Source organism: Pseudoliparis swirei, chromosome 13, assembly GCF_029220125.1.
Source record: "Pseudoliparis swirei isolate HS2019 ecotype Mariana Trench chromosome 13, NWPU_hadal_v1, whole genome shotgun sequence".
Classification (NCBI taxonomy): Eukaryota; Metazoa; Chordata; class Actinopteri; order Perciformes; family Liparidae; genus Pseudoliparis; species Pseudoliparis swirei.
This window is the reverse complement of record NC_079400.1, coordinates 20,845,258-20,863,481: the sequence shown is the minus strand read 5'-3', so window position 1 is coordinate 20,863,481 and position 18,224 is coordinate 20,845,258. Positions and strand designations below refer to the sequence as shown.

At 49.0% G+C, this 18,224-nt stretch overlaps 2 protein-coding genes across 3 annotated transcripts in view; both read right to left on the bottom strand.

The window, feature by feature from the left end:
• Positions 1–13,269, bottom strand: part of rnf213b (ring finger protein 213b) — a 37,487-nt gene extending 24,218 nt beyond the window's left edge. Inside the window, exons 1-15 of one of the 2 annotated variants that reach the window (XM_056429171.1) lie at positions 12,851–13,269; positions 12,432–12,599; positions 12,103–12,269; positions 9,968–10,242; positions 9,649–9,896; positions 9,332–9,538; positions 8,927–9,119; positions 8,796–8,851; positions 8,567–8,720; positions 8,331–8,483; positions 8,165–8,248; positions 2,928–3,038; positions 487–649; positions 240–407; positions 24–158 (exon numbers count right to left, since the gene is read on the bottom strand). In XM_056429171.1, the coding sequence (XP_056285146.1) occupies positions 24–158; positions 240–407; positions 487–649; positions 2,928–3,038; positions 8,165–8,248; positions 8,331–8,483; positions 8,567–8,720; positions 8,796–8,851; positions 8,927–9,119; positions 9,332–9,538; positions 9,649–9,896; positions 9,968–10,242; positions 12,103–12,269; positions 12,432–12,599; positions 12,851–13,212 (2,644 nt within the window). In that variant the 5' untranslated portion in view covers positions 13,213–13,269. The remainder of the gene's footprint in view (positions 1–23; positions 159–239; positions 408–486; positions 650–2,927; positions 3,039–8,164; positions 8,249–8,330; positions 8,484–8,566; positions 8,721–8,795; positions 8,852–8,926; positions 9,120–9,331; positions 9,539–9,648; positions 9,897–9,967; positions 10,243–12,102; positions 12,270–12,431; positions 12,600–12,850) is intronic. The other variant, XM_056429170.1, reaches the window with a different exon arrangement.
• On the bottom strand, positions 13,257–13,902 carry LOC130204003 (apical membrane antigen 1-like protein). Its single transcript, XM_056430477.1, has 3 exons — positions 13,800–13,902; positions 13,336–13,713; positions 13,257–13,268 (listed from the first exon to the last, which is right to left on the bottom strand). The coding sequence occupies exons 1-3, from the start codon at positions 13,857–13,859 to the stop codon at positions 13,257–13,259; spliced, it is 450 nt and encodes a 149-aa protein (XP_056286452.1). The 5' UTR covers positions 13,860–13,902.
• Between the last annotated feature and the right edge of the window lie 4,322 nt (positions 13,903–18,224).

The following is an 18,224-nucleotide window of genomic DNA, read 5'->3' as shown; positions in this document are numbered from 1 at the left end:
GATCTTCATGAACGGCTCCTCACCCGTGATGCTCTCCGTGACCTTCCCCATCATCTTCATCAGCGTCTCCATCTCCTCCCGGCGCTGCCTGAAGGCGCTCAGGTCCTTCTCCCTCTGATCCAACACGGCGTCCACGGGGACCGCCTCCGATTGGCCGTCTGTGGACGACGGGACGTTAAAGCTCGGCGTTGCGTGGTGGCCGTGGTAACCGTGGCGCCGGCTGCGCGTGCTGCTCGTACGCTGCTGATGGAGCCTCCTCAGCGCCTCCCGGTGCCTCAGGCAGGTCTGCAGGTGGCCATGGGTCACGTGGCCCTGCAGCAGAGACCCCACCAGAGCCTCCAGGGCCGCCTCACAGTCGCGGACCACCTGGCCCGCGGCGCCGCCCAGCCGGGTGGTCGCCCGGTCGCCTGCGAACACAACGATGACCCCGTGACCTCAGAGGACACGACACGCTGGACGGACGTGGACGAGGTGAGGAGGACGTACCGCGGGACAGCAGCTGGCTCACGGCGGACTGAGGGTCCAGCAGCCGGACCACCGGGTCCCCGAACCGAGCCGCCGACTCCACCACCACGGCCGACACCACGGCCTCGGGAGGGTCCTCCACCCGCGAGGTGAGGCTCCTCATCAGGTCGCCCTCCAGCCTCCTCTGAGCACCCGGACACGCCACTCATATAACATCCTTATTTATATATATATATATATTTATATATATATAACATCCTTATATAAAAGAATGTAAAATATACATATATATAAGGATGTTATATATACATATATAACATCCTTATTCATTTAACATCATTATATATAGCGCCCCCTAAAGGAGGTGTTACAGTCATGACACGTTGTTCATCCCTGTGTTGTTCATACCTGTGTTGTTCATCCCTGTGTTGTTCATACCTGTGTTGTTCATACCTGTGTTGTTCATCCCTGTGTTGTTCATACCTGTGTTGTTCATACCTGTGTTGTTCATACCTGTGTTGTTCATCCCTGTGTTGTTCATCCCTGTGTTGTTCATACCTGTGTTGTTCATACCTGTGTTGTTCATACCTGTGTTGTTCATCCCTGTGTTGTTCATCCCTGTGTTGTTCATCCCTGTGTTGTTCATACCTGTGTTGTTCATCCCTGTGTTGTTCATCCCTGTGTTGTTCATACCTGTGTTGTTCATCCCTGTGTTGTTCATCCCTGTGTTGTTCATCCCTGTGTTGTTCATACCTGTGTTGTTCATCCCTGTGTTGTTCATCCCTGTGTTGTTATACCTGTGTTGTTCATACCTGTGTTGTTCATCCCTGTGTTGTTCATACCTGTGTTGTTCATCCCTGTGTTGTTCATCCCTGTGTTATTCATCCCTGTGTTGTTCATCCCTGTGTTGTTCATCCCTGTGTTGTTCATCCCTGTGTTGTTCATACCTGTGTTGTTCATCCCTGTGTTGTTCATACCTGTGTTGTTCATCCCTGTGTTGTTCATCCCTGTGTTGTTCATCCCTGTGTTGTTCATACCTGTGTTGTTCATACCTGTGTTGTTCATCCCTGTGTTGTTCATCCCTGTGTTGTTCATACCTGTGTTGTTCATACCTGTGTTGTTCATCCCTGTGTTGTTCATACCTGTGTTGTTCATCCCTGTGTTGTTCATACCTGTGTTGTTCATACCTGTGTTGTTCATCCCTGTGTTGTTCATACCTGTGTTGTTCATACCTGTGTTGTTCATCCCTGTGTTGTTCATACCTGTGTTGTTCATACCTGTGTTGTTCATCCCTGTGTTGTTCATACCTGTGTTGTTCATCCCTGTGTTGTTCATACCTGTGTTGTTCATACCTGTGTTGTTCATCCCTGTGTTGTTCATCCCTGTGTTGTTCATACCTGTGTTGTTCATACCTGTGTTGTTCATCCCTGTGTTGTTCATACCTGTGTTGTTCATACCTGTGTTGTTCATCCCTGTGTTGTTCATACCTGTGTTGTTCATACCTGTGTTGTTCATCCCTGTGTTGTTCATACCTGTGTTGTTCATCCCTGTGTTGTTCATACCTGTGTTGTTCATACCTGTGTTGTTCATCCCTGTGTTGTTCATCCCTGTGTTGTTCATACCTGTGTTGTTCATCCCTGTGTTGTTCATACCTGTGTTGTTCATACCTGTGTTGTTCATACCTGTGTTGTTCATACCTGTGTTGTTCATACCTGTGTTGTTCATCCCTGTGTTGTTCATCCCTGTGTTGTTCATCCCTGTGTTGTTCATACCTGTGTTGTTCATACCTGTGTTGTTCATACCTGTGTTGTTCATACCTGTGTTGTTCATACCTGTGTTGTTCATCCCTGTGTTGTTCATACCTGTGTTGTTCATACCTGTGTTGTTCATACCTGTGTTGTTCATCCCTGTGTTGTTCATCCCTGTGTTGTTCATACCTGTGTTGTTCATACCTGTGTTGTTCATACCTGTGTTGTTCATCCCTGTGTTGTTCATACCTGTGTTGTTCATACCTGTGTTGTTCATACCTGTGTTGTTCATCCCTATGTTGTTCATCCCTGTGTTGTTCATCCCTGTGTTGTTCATCCCTGTGTTGTTCATCCCTGTGTTGTTCATACCTGTGTTGTTCATCCCTATGTTGTTCATACCTGTGTTGTTCATCCCTGTGTTGTTCATACCTATGTTGTTCATACCTGTGTTGTTCATACCTGTGTTGTTCATACCTGTGTTGTTCATACCTGTGTTGTTCATACCTGTGTTGTTCATACCTGTGTTGTTCATACCTGTGTTGTTCATACCTGTGTTGTTCATACCTGTGTTGTTCATACCTGTGTTGTTCATACCTGTGTTGTTCATACCTGTGTTGTTCATCCCTGTGTTGTTCATACCTGTGTTGTTCATACCTGTGTTGTTCATACCTGTGTTGTTCATACCTGTGTTGTTCATACCTGTGTTGTTCATACCTGGCATATGGTCCTGACAGCCGACTGAAGCTGCTCGTTGAAACACGCCCGGACTCCGTCGTCACTTTTCTGAATGACGCAGCAGACCAGGACCTGGTCCTCCTCGCTGGCCTGGACACCAGAGGAATATATATATACATATATACATCTATATATACATATATATGTATGTATATATGTATATATACACACATATATATATATATATATTAGGGCTGTCAATCGATTAAAAAAAATTAACTAATTAATCGCACATTTTGAAATTCATTAATTGCGATTAAAAGTTAAAAGTTAAAAGTTCATTCTTTTTAAAGACAAAACTTCACACAGAGCTGTGTTTTCAAAGAGGCTCCTACCTATAAAGTGCCAGCGAGGTATTTAATATCGTGGATGATAAATTGTTTCTTCAGTGAAACATCAGATTAGTAAAAAAAAAAAATATATTGAGACCCATTGGTCCTGTCATCTTTAACACTGAACAGCAGAACCAGTGGCCTTGGAAACTGACTGACATTCACATATGTCACGTTAACCCTCTGGAGGCTGGGGGCATTTTATACATTTTACAAAATAAATTAAATTCACCGTTTAAAGGCGTTTTCATGTGACACACCCCCACGTGTTCTACATCAAACATTCCAGAACAATCTCAGCTCTATTCAATGAGGCTCAGTTGTCCTGGTGCCGTGTTCTCTGCTCTCTGACTGACAGGCTGCTATAGAGCCTCACCTGTGAGGTCCTTTGTGATTTACTGAGTGTTCATTGGTTGTTTTTGCCGCAAAATGTTGACAGACAAACGGATTGACCAATCACGGTGAAGGTTTCGTGTGACGAGTTCTTTCCGCGCCGCGTCCCCCGACACGTCGCCCCTCCGTTCCTCTGTGTATCAGAGGGGGAGACGGGAGGAAGGAGGAGCAGGAGGAAACCCGACTGATTCATCCACGAGTTAAACTGATTTATGCTCCTTATTTTCGCGGAGAAATAATTGTTTTAAAAACGGAAACAGTGTTAAACCGTACTGCCGCGGTTTGACACTCGGTTTGAGTGTAAAAACTTCAACGAACACCGGAAGTAAACAAAGTTGCGTTAATTGCGCTAAAATATTTTAGTGCGTTAACGCGGCCAAATTAATCGCATAGATTAACGCGTTAACGCTAACAGCCCTAATATATATACATACATATATGTATATATACACACATATATATATATACTAGTGCTGTGAAAAATAACGCGTTAACTCAGTTAATTAAATTACAGGTTTAACTGTTGACATGGTCAACAAACACAGACACTCTGGTGAGAAAGGCAAGGCAGCGCCTCTACCACCTCAGGCAGCTGAGGAAATTTAAAGTTTCCCAGAGGATCCTTCAGTCCTTCTACTCTGGAGCTGTAGAGAGCGTCCTGACAGGAAGCATCACAGCCTGGTTTGGCAACTGCTCCGCTCAGGACAGGAAGGCTCTGCAGAGAGTAGTGCGCTCGGCTGAGCGCACTATTGGAACTACACTCCCCACCCTGCAGGACTTGTACACCAGGAGGTGCAGAACCAGAGCCGGCAGGATCATGAAGGATCCTCACCACCCCAACAACAGACTGTTTCAGCTGCTGCGGTCAGGCAGGCGCCTCCGTAGTCACGCTGCAAGAACAGAGAGACTGAGACGGAGTTTCTTTCCTCAGGCCATCAGGACTGTGAACTCCGACCTCACCAGGACCCCCACATAGACCCACACAACTGCCCCTCTTAGGCACACACACACACACACACACACACTTACTGTAAATATTGTGTTGTTTTTTATTTGTAAATAGTGTGTACTTGTTGCCCTTGCACATTCCTGCTGAGCATTGCCACTTTCATTTCACTGCACACCCTGTGTGTATATGTGACAAATAAAACATCTTGAATCTTGAAATCTTGAACTTCGTTATTATTTTTTAGCGCATTTAACGCATGCGCAGAATGAGCTTCCAATCCGTCTGTTGTTGGTCGTCTCGAACCAGCAGCATGTCATTCTGCCTCTACGTGTCGCGTTAACATGACTCAGAGCTCGGATGCCGGCGTGTGTGCGCACATCGGGACGAAAAAAAGTCACTTGCACCAATGTTTTAATGCAGGGGTGCTCAATATGTCGATCGCGGTTGCCGCAGAGTTCAGATGCCGGTCTGCGCGCATGAAAAGTCACTAGCACCCCCCTAACTGTTACTCATAAAATGTAGTCAAACAAAAACGGAGCAAATCACCGTGTTCATGGCCCGGCAAAGACAGCGCGGTCTCCTGGCTTCAACACGTTACTGTCAGGGAAGACACAGCGCACCAAAAAAAAAGTTTTTTTAAAAAACTTTTTACCTTTTCTGATTCCGCTAGCTCTCTGCTAACTTCCGCTAGTACTTCCGCTAATACATCTACTTAGAAAGTGTATTCTGTACGTTTTCTCCGTCGAAATGTTGCAAGACCCGACTTGCTGCATTGATCGCAGATTACACCTCTGGAGCACCCTCCATCAACTCAGCGACGACCCTTTAGACAGTGTGTTAGGGCTCCTCTTGTGAAAAATTATTACGAAATAAAAGAAAATGTATATGTTCTTTGCAAAGATGAGGATATGTTGAATGCTGGGATACCAAACATGCCCATGTTTATTGACGTGGTCTGCGTGAGCAAGCCGTTTAAAGGGAAGGGGAGGGGCTTAATGACGCCGGCGTCCTCAGTGGAGTGGAAGAGGTTAACCCTCCTTTACATTTACTAACATATTTTACCCTCGGGGTCAATTTGACCCCAGCAATTAAAACCTACAGAAAATTATTAGAATTAATATTGTTTCCCAAGTTTAAGTGTGAGGTACTTTATGTTTGTTTGTTGACTACCTAAATAGCCCATTGAATAAATAAAAAAGTTGATATTTCTTATAAGTTTGACACAGTGAAAAACAGCCTGGGGTCAAATTGACCCCAAAGAACACCGACATTAAACATTGAATGGGGTCAAATTGACCTGAAAGGTAACAGGAGGGTTAAACATTCTGTTCAGGATGAAGATGTATTAATGTTCCATATGGAAGAAAACTGCTAAATAACTGCTGAGTTGCAGCACCATTGTATAGAAGAATGTATAAATGTATATATCTGTCTTTTGTCATAAATCTCTATGTTCTCACAAAATATATAGAGAATATCGGTAATATGTGATTAATCATGATTAATCCACAGAAACCTGTGATTAACCTGATTAAAAATTGTAATCGTTTCACAGCCCTAATATATACATATATATATACACACATATATATATATATATCTACATATATATATACACCAGGGCTCCAGACTAACTTTTATTACTAGGAGCACAGTGGCCCCTAACTTAAAATTTTAGGGGCGCAAGCAGAAAATTTAGGGGCGCACACAGGGTTTTTCCTGGGTCATAATGGGTCTTCGGTGCTCCCCAAAAAAAATTTTTGCGCGCTGTGCGCGCACCGTCTATTCGTGCAGGTCGAGCTGTTGAGTGAGTGATCAGCAGCTGGCCGCTCGGTCCATTCACGCACCTCACAGTTGTGTATTGATCAGACAAGAAGACACGCTTATCAACTCCAGTGTTTCCCCTACTATTATAACAGGGGGAAATCTCCACCCGCCACTCTGTAATTTTCGTCTACCCCCCCCGTCAACAATTCTCGGCTCGTGTGACAGAGCGATGCTACCGACATCAAGTTCGTAGTTTTTAATCGCAGACTTTTTTGCCTTAGGCGCTGGATTTGTCATAGGCGCCGAAAACGGCTTAGGCCCGCCCAAATTTTCTCTGCAGGGAAAACCCTGACACACTATAAATCGACTTGCAAAGTTTTCCCATCATTTTTACTGTATTACTGATAAATAATTTGACAATATACAATCTTATGCCTGTTTGCCTTCATGAACTGCAAAACATTCACAACAGAGAACTCTTCAGAAGTTACTGTATTGAGTTTAAACATATTTTAAGAGAAAACATACCTTGAGCATGTGCATGTTGCACTTCGATGTGGCCAATCAAAACATTTGTTGGTTTCAAGAGATGCACCGATCAGGTTTTTGGTGCCGATCACCGATCACTGAAATCAGTATCTGCCGATCCGATAATACCGATCACCGATCACGGTGTCGATTGAAGCATTCTATTTATTGTGTAGCATTATTGCCTAGGACTATGAGGAAATACATATATAAAGCAACTCAAACATTAAAGAAATTACCGATTTCTTTAAACATTTAGGACTTTAACTTTGAAAATGTCCTAATTGATACATTAAAATTGTTTGATTGCTATTGTAGGATTTCAGATATGTATGGAACACATCTGCATCATTCATTTCCTGGAACTCTTGGGGAAATCTATATACAGGACTTTTCTTAACATACAAAAGTCTGACTAATTTTTATAAACTCTTCCTTGGTCCAGTAAAAATGTTTTAATGTTAGCATAATTTAAGCTAAATCTCAGAAACTATCTATAAAGATACAACATCAGTTCATTGTTTACTTTTATATGTTAGTGTATGATTTGTCGACATCTTATTTTGATAAACGGATGTTGTTTCACGTGGTTCTTTCTGCTAACTTTGCAAAACCGGATGTTGTCACTTAAATCCTTTCGCTAACTTTATCAAAATCCTCGCGCGCTCCTGATCGAATGTGTTTACCGTGAACATCAGTCTATAGGGGCTCAGACGTGTGAGAGTCGGCTGAGTTGACCCAGAGATTCAACTCGGGGGACGGGGACGCCGCTCGGTGGTGAGGATCCCCTCGTGGACCTCTCACTCTGCGGCCCTCCGCTGCTGTGCGCCTCTTTTCACACATTAGCCCCCCCCCCCCCCCCTCTCACACACAGGCCAGCCTTCTTCTTCTTCGGTTTTCGTCTCCTTTCTTCTTCTTCTGGAGTTAATGTCGGTTAGCAAACCAGTCATTCAGGCATTACCGCTAACTATAGTGGGCTGAAGTGTAGAACAAGTTTGTAAGCAACAAAAATATTTAATAACAAAAAAAAGAAATCTGCTAATTTACTGGTCGCGCATGCGCGAGTTGATGACAAATTTACTCGCACTGTGTCTAATTTTAGGCGCAAAATGCGACCATTTGGTCGCAGTCTGGAGCCCTGTACACACATATATATATGTATATATACATATGTATCTACATATATATATGTAGATACATATATATATTTATCTCTATGTCCCTCTGACCAATACGCCACCGCTCACCTGGGAGATCCTCTTCTTCAGGTCTCGCTGCAGGCCACACCTCCAGGGGGCGGAGCCGTCCGCCTTCAGCAGCGCGTCCCACATCTGGTGATGACATCATCAGAGGACCAGCCTGTTGTTTGCATATTAGTTTAAACACCAAACAGACGGCGAGTCTTCCGCCTACCTCCATTTCCTTCGGGTAGCTGAGGCCCTTAGAGGCCGAGAGGAGGGGCTTCTGCAGCAGCCCGTCCCGCCACTCTCTGATTCGCTGCCTCGCTGCCTCCAGCTCGTCCGACAGCTTCTGCCTCTTCGCCGCCTCGCCGCCGTCGCCCGAGGACTTGGACACGGGGGAGGGGAGGCAGGGGGTAAGACGCCCCGCGGCGAGCGCGTAAAGCTCACGGTCAACACGCCTCCGCTCACCTCGCCACCCAGCAGCTCCGCCAGTTTGACCACGAGCCGGAAGGAGAGGGCGGCGGCCTCGTGGCACTGGACGAGGCGCACGGCGAGGCACACGTACTTCAGCACGCCGGCGGCGCTCTGGAAGGCGGGCGCCACGTGTCCGCCTTGCATCATCCTGCAGACACGAAGCATTACAGAACCATCGAGGGGAGTCCCCACACGGGGCTGCACGGGAGGGGCGGAGCCTCACCTGTCCTGCTCCCGGTCCACCTGCAGCAGGAGGCGGGTCAGCGTGGTCTGAGCGAGCTGAGAGAACATCGCGGGTCAACTTACGTTGCGTGTACGTTTGTCCGCTCATACGAGTATTCATTGTTTTCCCACCCGAGCGTTCTCCTCCTGGTGGTCGCCACATCGTCTCAGCCGGTAAAACAGACTGTGGACCAGCTGCTCCGCAGGGAACGCCGTCAGCTCAGAGAACTCAGGGAGGTCCTCAAACGGGACCAGAGCGGACCAGCCAATCAGGAGCTGAGGATCCTCTGAAGGCAGGAGGGTCCGGATGGAGCTCAGCATCCTCCTGCGGAGCAGAGAGTCACATGACCTCCATCAGGAGGAACAGGAAGTGCAGAACGACTTCTGGGCTTCAGGACTCAGGATCCTGTGATGCCGGGTTCCACCAGGAGAGTTTTGATGCATGTTTATAAAACGATGTTGAACTGCAGCTCGGGAAATGGTCACAAGACGCAACCTGTTGGTTTTGGTGTCCACGAGGTTTCCTCTGAGACTCACGTTCTCTTCTCGGGGCGAGACCGGATTCCCTCCCTGAACCTGCAGAAGTCCACGTTTTCCAGTCCGGACCAGTTCTGCTCCTCCACGGTCGGACCCCCTTTGCCGGCGTCGGCTCCCGGCCGCCTCAGCCTGAAGAGCAGAGGGACCAGGAGGACCAGCTCGGAGACCTTCAGCTGGGCACACAGGTTCATCAGGCCCAGCAGCATGCTGCAGGAGAGGGGAGACCCAAGGTCATGCATCCTCACAGAGGTCATACAAAGGAAGTCAAGGGAAGTCAAAGGAAGTGGACTTCCTTTTGAAGCTTTTGCTAGACTCACTATTGAGGCGCCTGGACGTAACCGAGCAGCCAGTCCAGGTTGGTCTGGTCCATCGCGGTCTCTGAGGACACCCGGAGACACAGCTCGGTCCAGCCCGCCCCCCCGAGGTCCACCTCACACTTCCTGGAGACTATGAACACCGACAGGCCCTGAGCCAGAGGACCGCTGCCCCCCCAGCCTCCGGGGATCTGGTCCTCCGGGGAGCCTTTCAAGATCTGAACTAAAGTCTCTGCTATCAGCTCCGATGCCTGAGAACACAAACACGTGTTTCCTGAACTACGGATTCATGAAGGAGACCAACGCGTCTTGTTGCACCTACCGCGACCACGGGGGGGTGCGAGCCGTCGAGGAACCACATCCTGGTGTGTGCAGAACCCAGACTCCTCTTAAAATGGGTCAGGCTGTCACACAGGCTGTCGGTGCTGCGCCGGTCCGACGGGGTCCAGGTCTGGAAGGTCCTCTGCAGCAGGGCCCTCGCCGAGGCCCCCCAGGCCTCCGACACCATGATGACGACTTTGGTCTTCTGCCAGCTGAACATGTTTTGCCAAAACCTTCTGTCCTCACGAGCGATGAAGCCTTCGTACAGGTGCAGCTCTAGAGGGACCAGGTCTCATTAAAGAGAGCTTCAGGTGCAGCTCTAGAGGGACCAGGTCTCGTTAAAGAGAGCTTCAGGTGCAGCTCTAGAGGGACCAGGTCTCCTTAAAGAGAGCTTCAGGTGCAGCTCTAGAGGGACCAGGTCTCCTTAAAGAGAGCTTCAGGTGCAGCTCTAGAGGGACCAGGTCTCATTAAAGAGCGCTTCAGGTGCAGCTCTAGAGGGATCAGGTCTCATTAAAGAGAGCTTCAGGTGCAGCTCTAGAGGGACCAGGTCTCATTAAAGAGAGCTTCAGGTGCAGCTCTAGAGGGATCAGGTCTCATTAAAGAGAGCTTCAGGTGCAGCTCTAGAGGGACCAGGTCTCGTTAAAGAGAGCTTCAGGTGCAGCTCTAGAGGGACCAGGTCTCATTAAAGAGAGCTTCAGGTGCAGCTCTAGAGGGATCAGGTCTCATTAAAGAGAGCTTCAGGTGCAGCTCTAGAGGGACCAGGTCTCGTTAAAGAGAGCTTCAGGTGCAGCTCTAGAGGGACCAGGTCTCATTAAAGAGAGCTTCAGGTGCAGCTCTAGAGGGACCAGGTCTCGTTAAAGAGAGCTTCAGGTGCAGCTCTAGAGGGACCAGGTCTCGTTAAAGAGAGCTTCAGGTGCAGCTCTAGAGGGACCAGGTCTCGTTAAAGAGAGCTTCAGGTGCAGCTCTAGAGGGACCAGGTCTCATTAAAGAGAGCTTCAGGTTCAGCTCTAGAGAGACCAGGTCTCGTTAAAGAGAGCTTCAGGTGCAGCTCTAGAGGGACCAGGTCTCCTTAAAGAGAGCTTCAGGTGCAGCTCTAGAGGGACCAGGTCTCATTAAAGAGAGCTTCAGGTTCAGCTCTAGAGAGACCAGGTCTCGTTAAAGAGAGCTTCAGGTGCAGCTCTAGAGGGACCAGGTCTCGTTAAAGAGAGCTTCAGGTGCAGCTCTAGAGGGACCAGGTCTCGCTAAAGAGAGCTTCAGGTGCAGCTCTAGAGGATCCAGGTCTCATTAAAGAGAGCTTCAGGTGCAGCTCTAGAGGGACCAGGTCTCGTTAAATAGAGCTTCAGGTGCAGCTCTAGAGGGACCAGGTCTCGTTAAAGAGAGCTTCAGGTGCAGCTCTAGAGGGACCAGGTCTCGTTAAAGAGAGCTTCAGGTGCAGCTCTAGAGGGACCAGGTCTCATTAAAGAGAGCTTCAGGTGCAGCTCTAGAGGGACCAGGTCTCGTTAAATAGAGCTTCAGGTGCAGCTCTAGAGGGACCAGGTCTCGTTAAAGAGAGCTTCAGGTGCAGCTCTAGAGGGACCAGGTCTCGCTAAAGAGAGCTTCAGGTGCAGCTCTAGAGGGACCAGGTCTCATTAAAGAGAGCTTCAGGTGCAGCTCTAGAGGGACCAGGTCTCGTTAAAGAGAGCTTCAGGTGCAGCTCTAGAGGGACCAGGTCTCGTTAAAGAGAGCTTCAGGTGCAGCTCTAGAGGGACCAGGTCTCATTAAAGAGAGCTTCAGGTGCGAGTCTAGAGGGACCAGGTCTCGTTAAAGAGAGCTTCAGATGCAGCTCTAGAGGGACCAGGTCTCGCTAAAGAGAGCTTCAGGTGCAGCTCTAGAGGGACCAGGTCTCATTAAAGAGAGCTTCAGGTGCAGCTCTAGAGGGACCAGGTCTCATTAAAGAGAGCTTCAGGTGCGAGTCTAGAGGGACCAGGTCTCGTTAAATAGAGCTTCAGATGCAGCTCTAGAGGGACCAGGTCTCCTTAAAGAGAGCTTCAGGTGCAGCTCTAGAGGGACCAGGTCTCCTTAAAGAGAGCTTCAGGTGCAGCTCTAGAGGGACCAGGTCTCGTTAAAGAGAGCTTCAGGTGCAGCACGTTCTCTTACCCTTCTGGTTCTGCTCGTGGGGGATCTGAACTTGTCTCGTGATACTTCCTGGAATCCTTTTGTTTCGTTGCTGGACTTCGTACCAATACGTCCAGCGGTCGCCTCTCCTGAAGTCCTTCTCTTCTACGGAAAGACTTGCTTCCACCAGATCTCCATGTTTCAGTCCACTACGAGTCAGAATAATGGACATGTGTCACAGCTGAAGGTTCAGTGGTGGGGTTTCACTTGTTGGCTCTGTACTGGCAACCAGTGAACAGGAAGTGACCAAATGTGGACTGAAGAGGAGTGCCGGGGAGACCTTGTAGCTCCGCCCCTAAAGCAATACTCACACGAAATGCGTCATCTTCAGTGGTAAAACTCCTTCGTTGGAACACATCAGAAGCGTGTCTTGGTCTTGGCTGAAGCGAAACCGTTTGTCCAGCACGGCGTAGATGTGAACGGTGAAGGTGGGACCAGGAGGCGGAGCAGGAGGCGGAGCTCTGACTGGGCTTCGGTCCCTGTGAAGACACGTTTACGATCAGAGGAAACGGTCAAAACTCCTCACAGCGGAACAGAAGCGGAGCACACACTAAATACATTCAATCAGCACATCTTATAGATTCCATTAAGCTTTTTTATTTTCCACTTGAAACCTGCAAAACATTTATCGTTACATAACACTTTATATCTGCGCCACATTTTTCGTCGTCCGACCCGATGCTTGGTCGCAATTATTTAAAAATAATAATAATAATCACGTGAGCTTTACCGAGGGCCTTGAGGAGGTTTTGTGTTTTCCTCGGCAGCTCTGGAGGCCTCCGGACCGCCGGTCTGTCCAGACACGGCGCTGGCGTAGGACATCGCTTTGGCTCCTCCCCCCGAGACTTTTCCGGCATTTGGATTTTCCTCTTCGGACTTGACCTCCCCCTCCGGGTTTCGGCCCTCGGCCGAAGACACTGCGCTCCGAGCGGCGTGCTCCGGTCTGACCTCCGGTCTGACCCCCTCGGCCTCCTTCTCCTTCGCCTCTCCGAGGTCCGCCTGCGTCTCCTTGTGTCTCTGAGGCGCAGCAGGAGTTTGCGTGAATTTGTTGGCGCCTTTGCGTTTCCTCGTTTGCGTCTGAGCCGGCACCATCTTGGCGTCCCTGGGGTCCTCTACGGGGGCCTCTACGCTGTCCTCTACGGGGGCCTCTACGGGGTCCTCACGGGGCCCACGGGTCCCCACGGGGCCTCCACGCTGTCCCTCACGGGGCCCCACGGGTCCTCCGGGGGCCTCTACGCTGTCCTCTACGGGGGCCTCTACGCTGTCCTCTACGGGGGCCTCTACGCTGTCCTCTACGGGGTCCTCTACGGGGGCCTCTACGGGGGCCTCTACGCTGTCCTCTACGGGGGCCTCTACGGGGCCCTCTACGCTGTCCTCTACGGGGGCCTCTACGCTGTCCTCTACGGGGGCCTCTACGGGGGCGTTCTGCTCCGCTCGGCTGCCGCTGTCCTCCACCTCCACCGTCTCTCCGTCACTTTTCCACTCGGCGTCGTCCTCCTTCACGCTCGGGGCGCTCGTCCTTATTCTTCCTTCTCTCTTCCTCCTCCTCTCTTTGTCTTTGTTCTTCCTGCCCGAGCGGCCCGGCCCTCGAGCCTGGAACACAAACACATGAACGGGCTCTCGAACTGAGGATCTGTTTTTATGTATTTCACAGGTGTGACAGCTTCTTGCATCTCTACCTTATTTCTCTTCTGGCGTTTTGGGGCCTCCACCTTGTTGGATGCAGCGGCCTCCTCCATCGGCGAGGGACAGGTAGGTTACACCTGTAGTGGAGGGAAAAGCCAGAGCAGCTCTTCAGCTTTGTACAATCATGAATCCCTTTAAAGCCCCATAATGGAGTTTTTCCCTTTTAGCGCCCCCTTCAGTTTTGGAGGTATTTAACGTTTACTTCAGTGTCGTAAATACCCAGTTACGATAGATGCAGCCTCGCATCACTTGTATTGATGACCAGACGAAGTCAGAAACCACGAAATGATGTCAACCGATAAGGTAAGAATATTCAAAGATTTTACATAAATATGACTGCATAGTTTTATTCATTGTGATATCGGAGATGAATGCTAACATCACCAAAAGAATGACATTTAGTTTAGATGAAATACCGATCGCGTTTTCAGCCTATATACGTTGTTTTCTAAATGTTTGAATGTGGAGTGTGATCGAATACAATATTGTTGACAACACCAAAAAGCTACATATTCATAATTTACATTGGAACGTGTAATTCATTACAAGAGACTTCGCTTGCTTCGCCCTTATACTGGAGCTGCGAGCGTGGACTGGCACTATATGACATTGCGTAATCACTGCCAGAAAGCAGGTCGAAGTACATCCGCCCCGGATCGGGCGGCTCCAGAATCCTACATAGCGGAGTTATTTCCCCACAGACCCCCGATAGCGGAGCCGCAAATCGCCATATTAAAAGTCATTGTAGCGGCACCATTTTTTTCAAACTGTTATATTAAGGTACAATTGTTGCATAATGTTACTTTATACGACGCCACCATCATTAACTATTTATGACACAGAGGTCGCATAGACCCATTTTTGTTTATTATCAACATGAATACTTATTTTTTAAATATATCTTATGCGTTGTTACTTTCAAATCCATAAAATGTACTTCATTAATTATTTCATTAACTTCAGTATGTTCGACGTTTCGTTAAGAAACACAAAAAGGTGATTTTATCATCGTAAAACAATCATTAAACACACATGTAGTGGCCTCAGCTATCGCTTTATCTGTAATAATGTCAATTATAAAACTTAAGACTATAAAAACTTCCTTGAGTTCACTTACCTTGTCGGTTGAACTCGACTCGACTGTCAGAAATATTGAGGAAATGTTTATTTTATCCGCCGTAAGGTCCCGGATGTAACGTCAAGGGAGCGTCAACAAGTTCGTCCACTTCTTCAAAGTTGTCGTTTATTATTCGATGTACACTGCATTTAAAATAAATGTTTTAATTTATAAAACAATTAAATAGTTTCTGACAGTTACATTCAAACAACGTCGGTTAATAAACGTTAATAATCGTGTTTCCGGTTTTTAAAAAGAGACTAATTTCTTGACGGTCCCGGAACCGGAACCAGTTGTTTCGGTTTCGTTTCTCTCAACGAACAAGCAACTTATGCTGCGTTCATGTGCTCATCGGACGTTCAAGTTTCGTTCTCGGCAGTTTTGAAACTTATGATTTGTAATTATTTTATTATTGATTTATAACAGCTAAAGATATGACGCCAGCGGTGGAATCTAAACCATCAATATTCACAGACTTTAAAGGCCTACCGGACTAATATAATAATAATATATATATATATATAATGAACTTTCTTTTATTTCAGTAAGTTTTCTTGTCATTTTCATTATTCTATTGTTTTATAATTTGTACATTTTTGCAGCACTTTCTTGTATTTTTCACTCACTGTTTATTGTTAGAAGGCCGGGGACCCGAGGGTCAGATGACTAAAGGGCCAGAGGACTAGAGGGCCAGAGGGTCTGATGACTAGAGGGCCAGAGGGTCCGATGACTAGAGGGCCAGATGACTAGAGCGCCAGATGACTAGAGGGCCTGATGACTAGAGGGCCAGAGGGTCTGATGACTAGAGGGCCAGATGACTAGAGGACTAGAGGGCCAGAGGGCCAGAGGACTAGAGGGTCTGATGACTAGAGGGTCTGATGACTAGAGGGCCAGAGGACTAGATGATCCCTCATTAAAGATCTCAAACACACTCAACACAAATTGTGTTGTGTTGTCGTAAAGGGATTTACAGGAACCTAAATATAAAAGATCAAAAGTAGAAGTCTCAATATGACCCAAAACACAAAGAAGGATCGACAACGAGCGTCGTGTAAAACAGGAAGCTCATAAAAACGTTCAGAATATTTCAGTGGCTCAGAACCGTGTGGTCCATGTGGACCGGGTTATTGATCCGACTGGTCGACAAATCAAAAACACATTATTATCTGCAATGAGAATTCTTTGTTGTTGTTGTTTTATTTATTATTATTAGTCTCAACTCCAGGTCAACAGCCAACAGCTTGCAGGTCCTGACTCAACGGATCAATACAAAAGGAAAAGGTCACGCCGGCCGGTAGCATGACGTCAGATGAAACACTTGCGTGTGTGCGTGTGTATATGTATATGTGTGTGTGTGTGTGTATTTGTGTGTGTGTGTATTTGTGTGTGTGTGTATTTGTGTGTGTGAGAAACAAACAAGCATTTTCAAATGAACCTACAACCTAAAAATATATTCTCACTTCAATGGAATCAAGCGCTTACACGAAGCACCCGGTCCAGAAACAGATCCAACGACCCGCCCTCTGACCCGAAGAGGCCCGTTACCCCGGCAACGCCCCCAACGCAACGTTTTTACTGAGAGACTCACTCGACCGACGACTCGCCGGGACAGCGGCGAAGAAAACAAATCGAGGATCAGGAACGAGAGGCCAGGGAGGAAATGTGGTTTAAGTGACTTTTTGAGTGCTTTCACAACGCTTTAGGCTCCGCCTCCTCCTCTGACATCACAACGCTCCAGCTGGAAGAAGCTGGGGAGTTTTATTTTTTGCTTGAAATCACAAATAACAATCAGGGCTGCCCCCTCCCTCTCGATCGGTCGTCCTTTATGATCATTTCTTTATGATCACCAGATTAAAACCTACGACCGCCCGACACTTGAGAAGCAGAGCCTGTGAAGGCCGAGTGGAGGAGACCCAGAGGGAGTCACAGGGGCCACATGGAGACCCAGAGGGAGTCACAGGGGCCACATAGAGACCCAGAGGGAGTCACAGGGGCCACATGGAGACCCAGAGGGAGTCACAGGGGCCACATGGAGACCCAGAGGGAGTCACAGGGGCCACATGGAGACCCAGAGGGAGTCACAGGGGCCACATGGAGACCCAGAGGGAGTCACAGGGCCACATGGAGACCCAGAGGGAGTCACAGGGCCACATGGAGACCCAGAGGGTCACAGGGGCCACATGGAGACCCAGAGGGAGTCACGGGGGCCACATGGAGACCCAGAGGGAGTCACAGGGGCCACATGGAGACCCAGAGGGAGTCACGGGGGCCACATGGAGACCCAGAGGGAGTCACAGGGGCCACATAGAGACCCAGAGGGAGTCACAGGGGCCACATGGAGACCCAGAGGGAGTCACAGGGGCCACATGGAGACCCAGAGGAGTCACAGGGCCACATGGAGACCCAGAGGGAGTCACAGGGGCCACATGGAGACCCAGAGGAGTCACAGGGCCACATGGAGACCCAGAGGGAGTCACAGGGGCCACATGGAGACCCATAGGGAGTCAGGGGGCCACATGGAGACCCAGAGGGAGTCACAGGGGCCACATAGAGACCCAGAGGGAGTCACAGGGGCCACATGGAGACCCAGAGGAGTCACAGGGGCCACATGGAGACCGAGGGGGAGTCACAGGGGCCACATGGAGACCCAGAGGGAGTCACAGGGCCACATGGAGACCCAGAGGGAGTCACAGGGGCCACATGGAGACCCAGAGGGAGTCACAGGGGCCACATGGAGACCCAGAGGGAGTCACAGGGCCACATGGAGACCCAGAGGGAGTCACAGGGGCCACATGGAGACCCAGAGGGAGTCACAGGGGCCACATGGAGACCCAGAGGGAGTCACAGGGGCCACATGGAGACCCAGAGGGAGTCACAGGGGCCACATGGAGACCCAGAGGGAGTCACAGGGCCACATGGAGACCCAGAGGGAGTCACAGGGGCCACATGGAGACCCAGAGGGAGTCACAGGGGCCACATAGAGACCCAGAGGGAGTCACAGGGGCCACATGGAGACCCAGAGGGAGTCACAGGGGCCACATGGAGACCCAGAGGGAGTCACAGGGGCCACATAGAGACCCAGAGGGAGTCACAGGGGCCACATGGAGACCCAGAGGGAGTCACGGGCCACATGAGACCCAGAGGAGTCACAGGGCACATGGAGACCCAGAGGAGTCACGGGGCCACATGAGACCCAGAGGGAGTCACACCGGCCACATACAGATCCACAGGGAGTCACAGTGGCGACATGGAGACCCAGAGGGAGCCACATCACAGGAGACCCAGAGGGTCATGGGGCCAC

Bases quoted from the DNA above. Each gene is read 5' to 3' on its own strand.
- LOC130204003 (XM_056430477.1), bottom strand. From the start codon at position 13,859: ATGGAGGAGGCCGCTGCATCCAACAAGGTGGAGGCCCCAAAACGCCAG. The intron at 13,714-13,799 runs GTAGAGATGCAA...TTTGTGTTCCAG, and splicing joins AACGCCAGAAGAGAAATAAG to GCTCGAGGGCCGGGCCGCTC.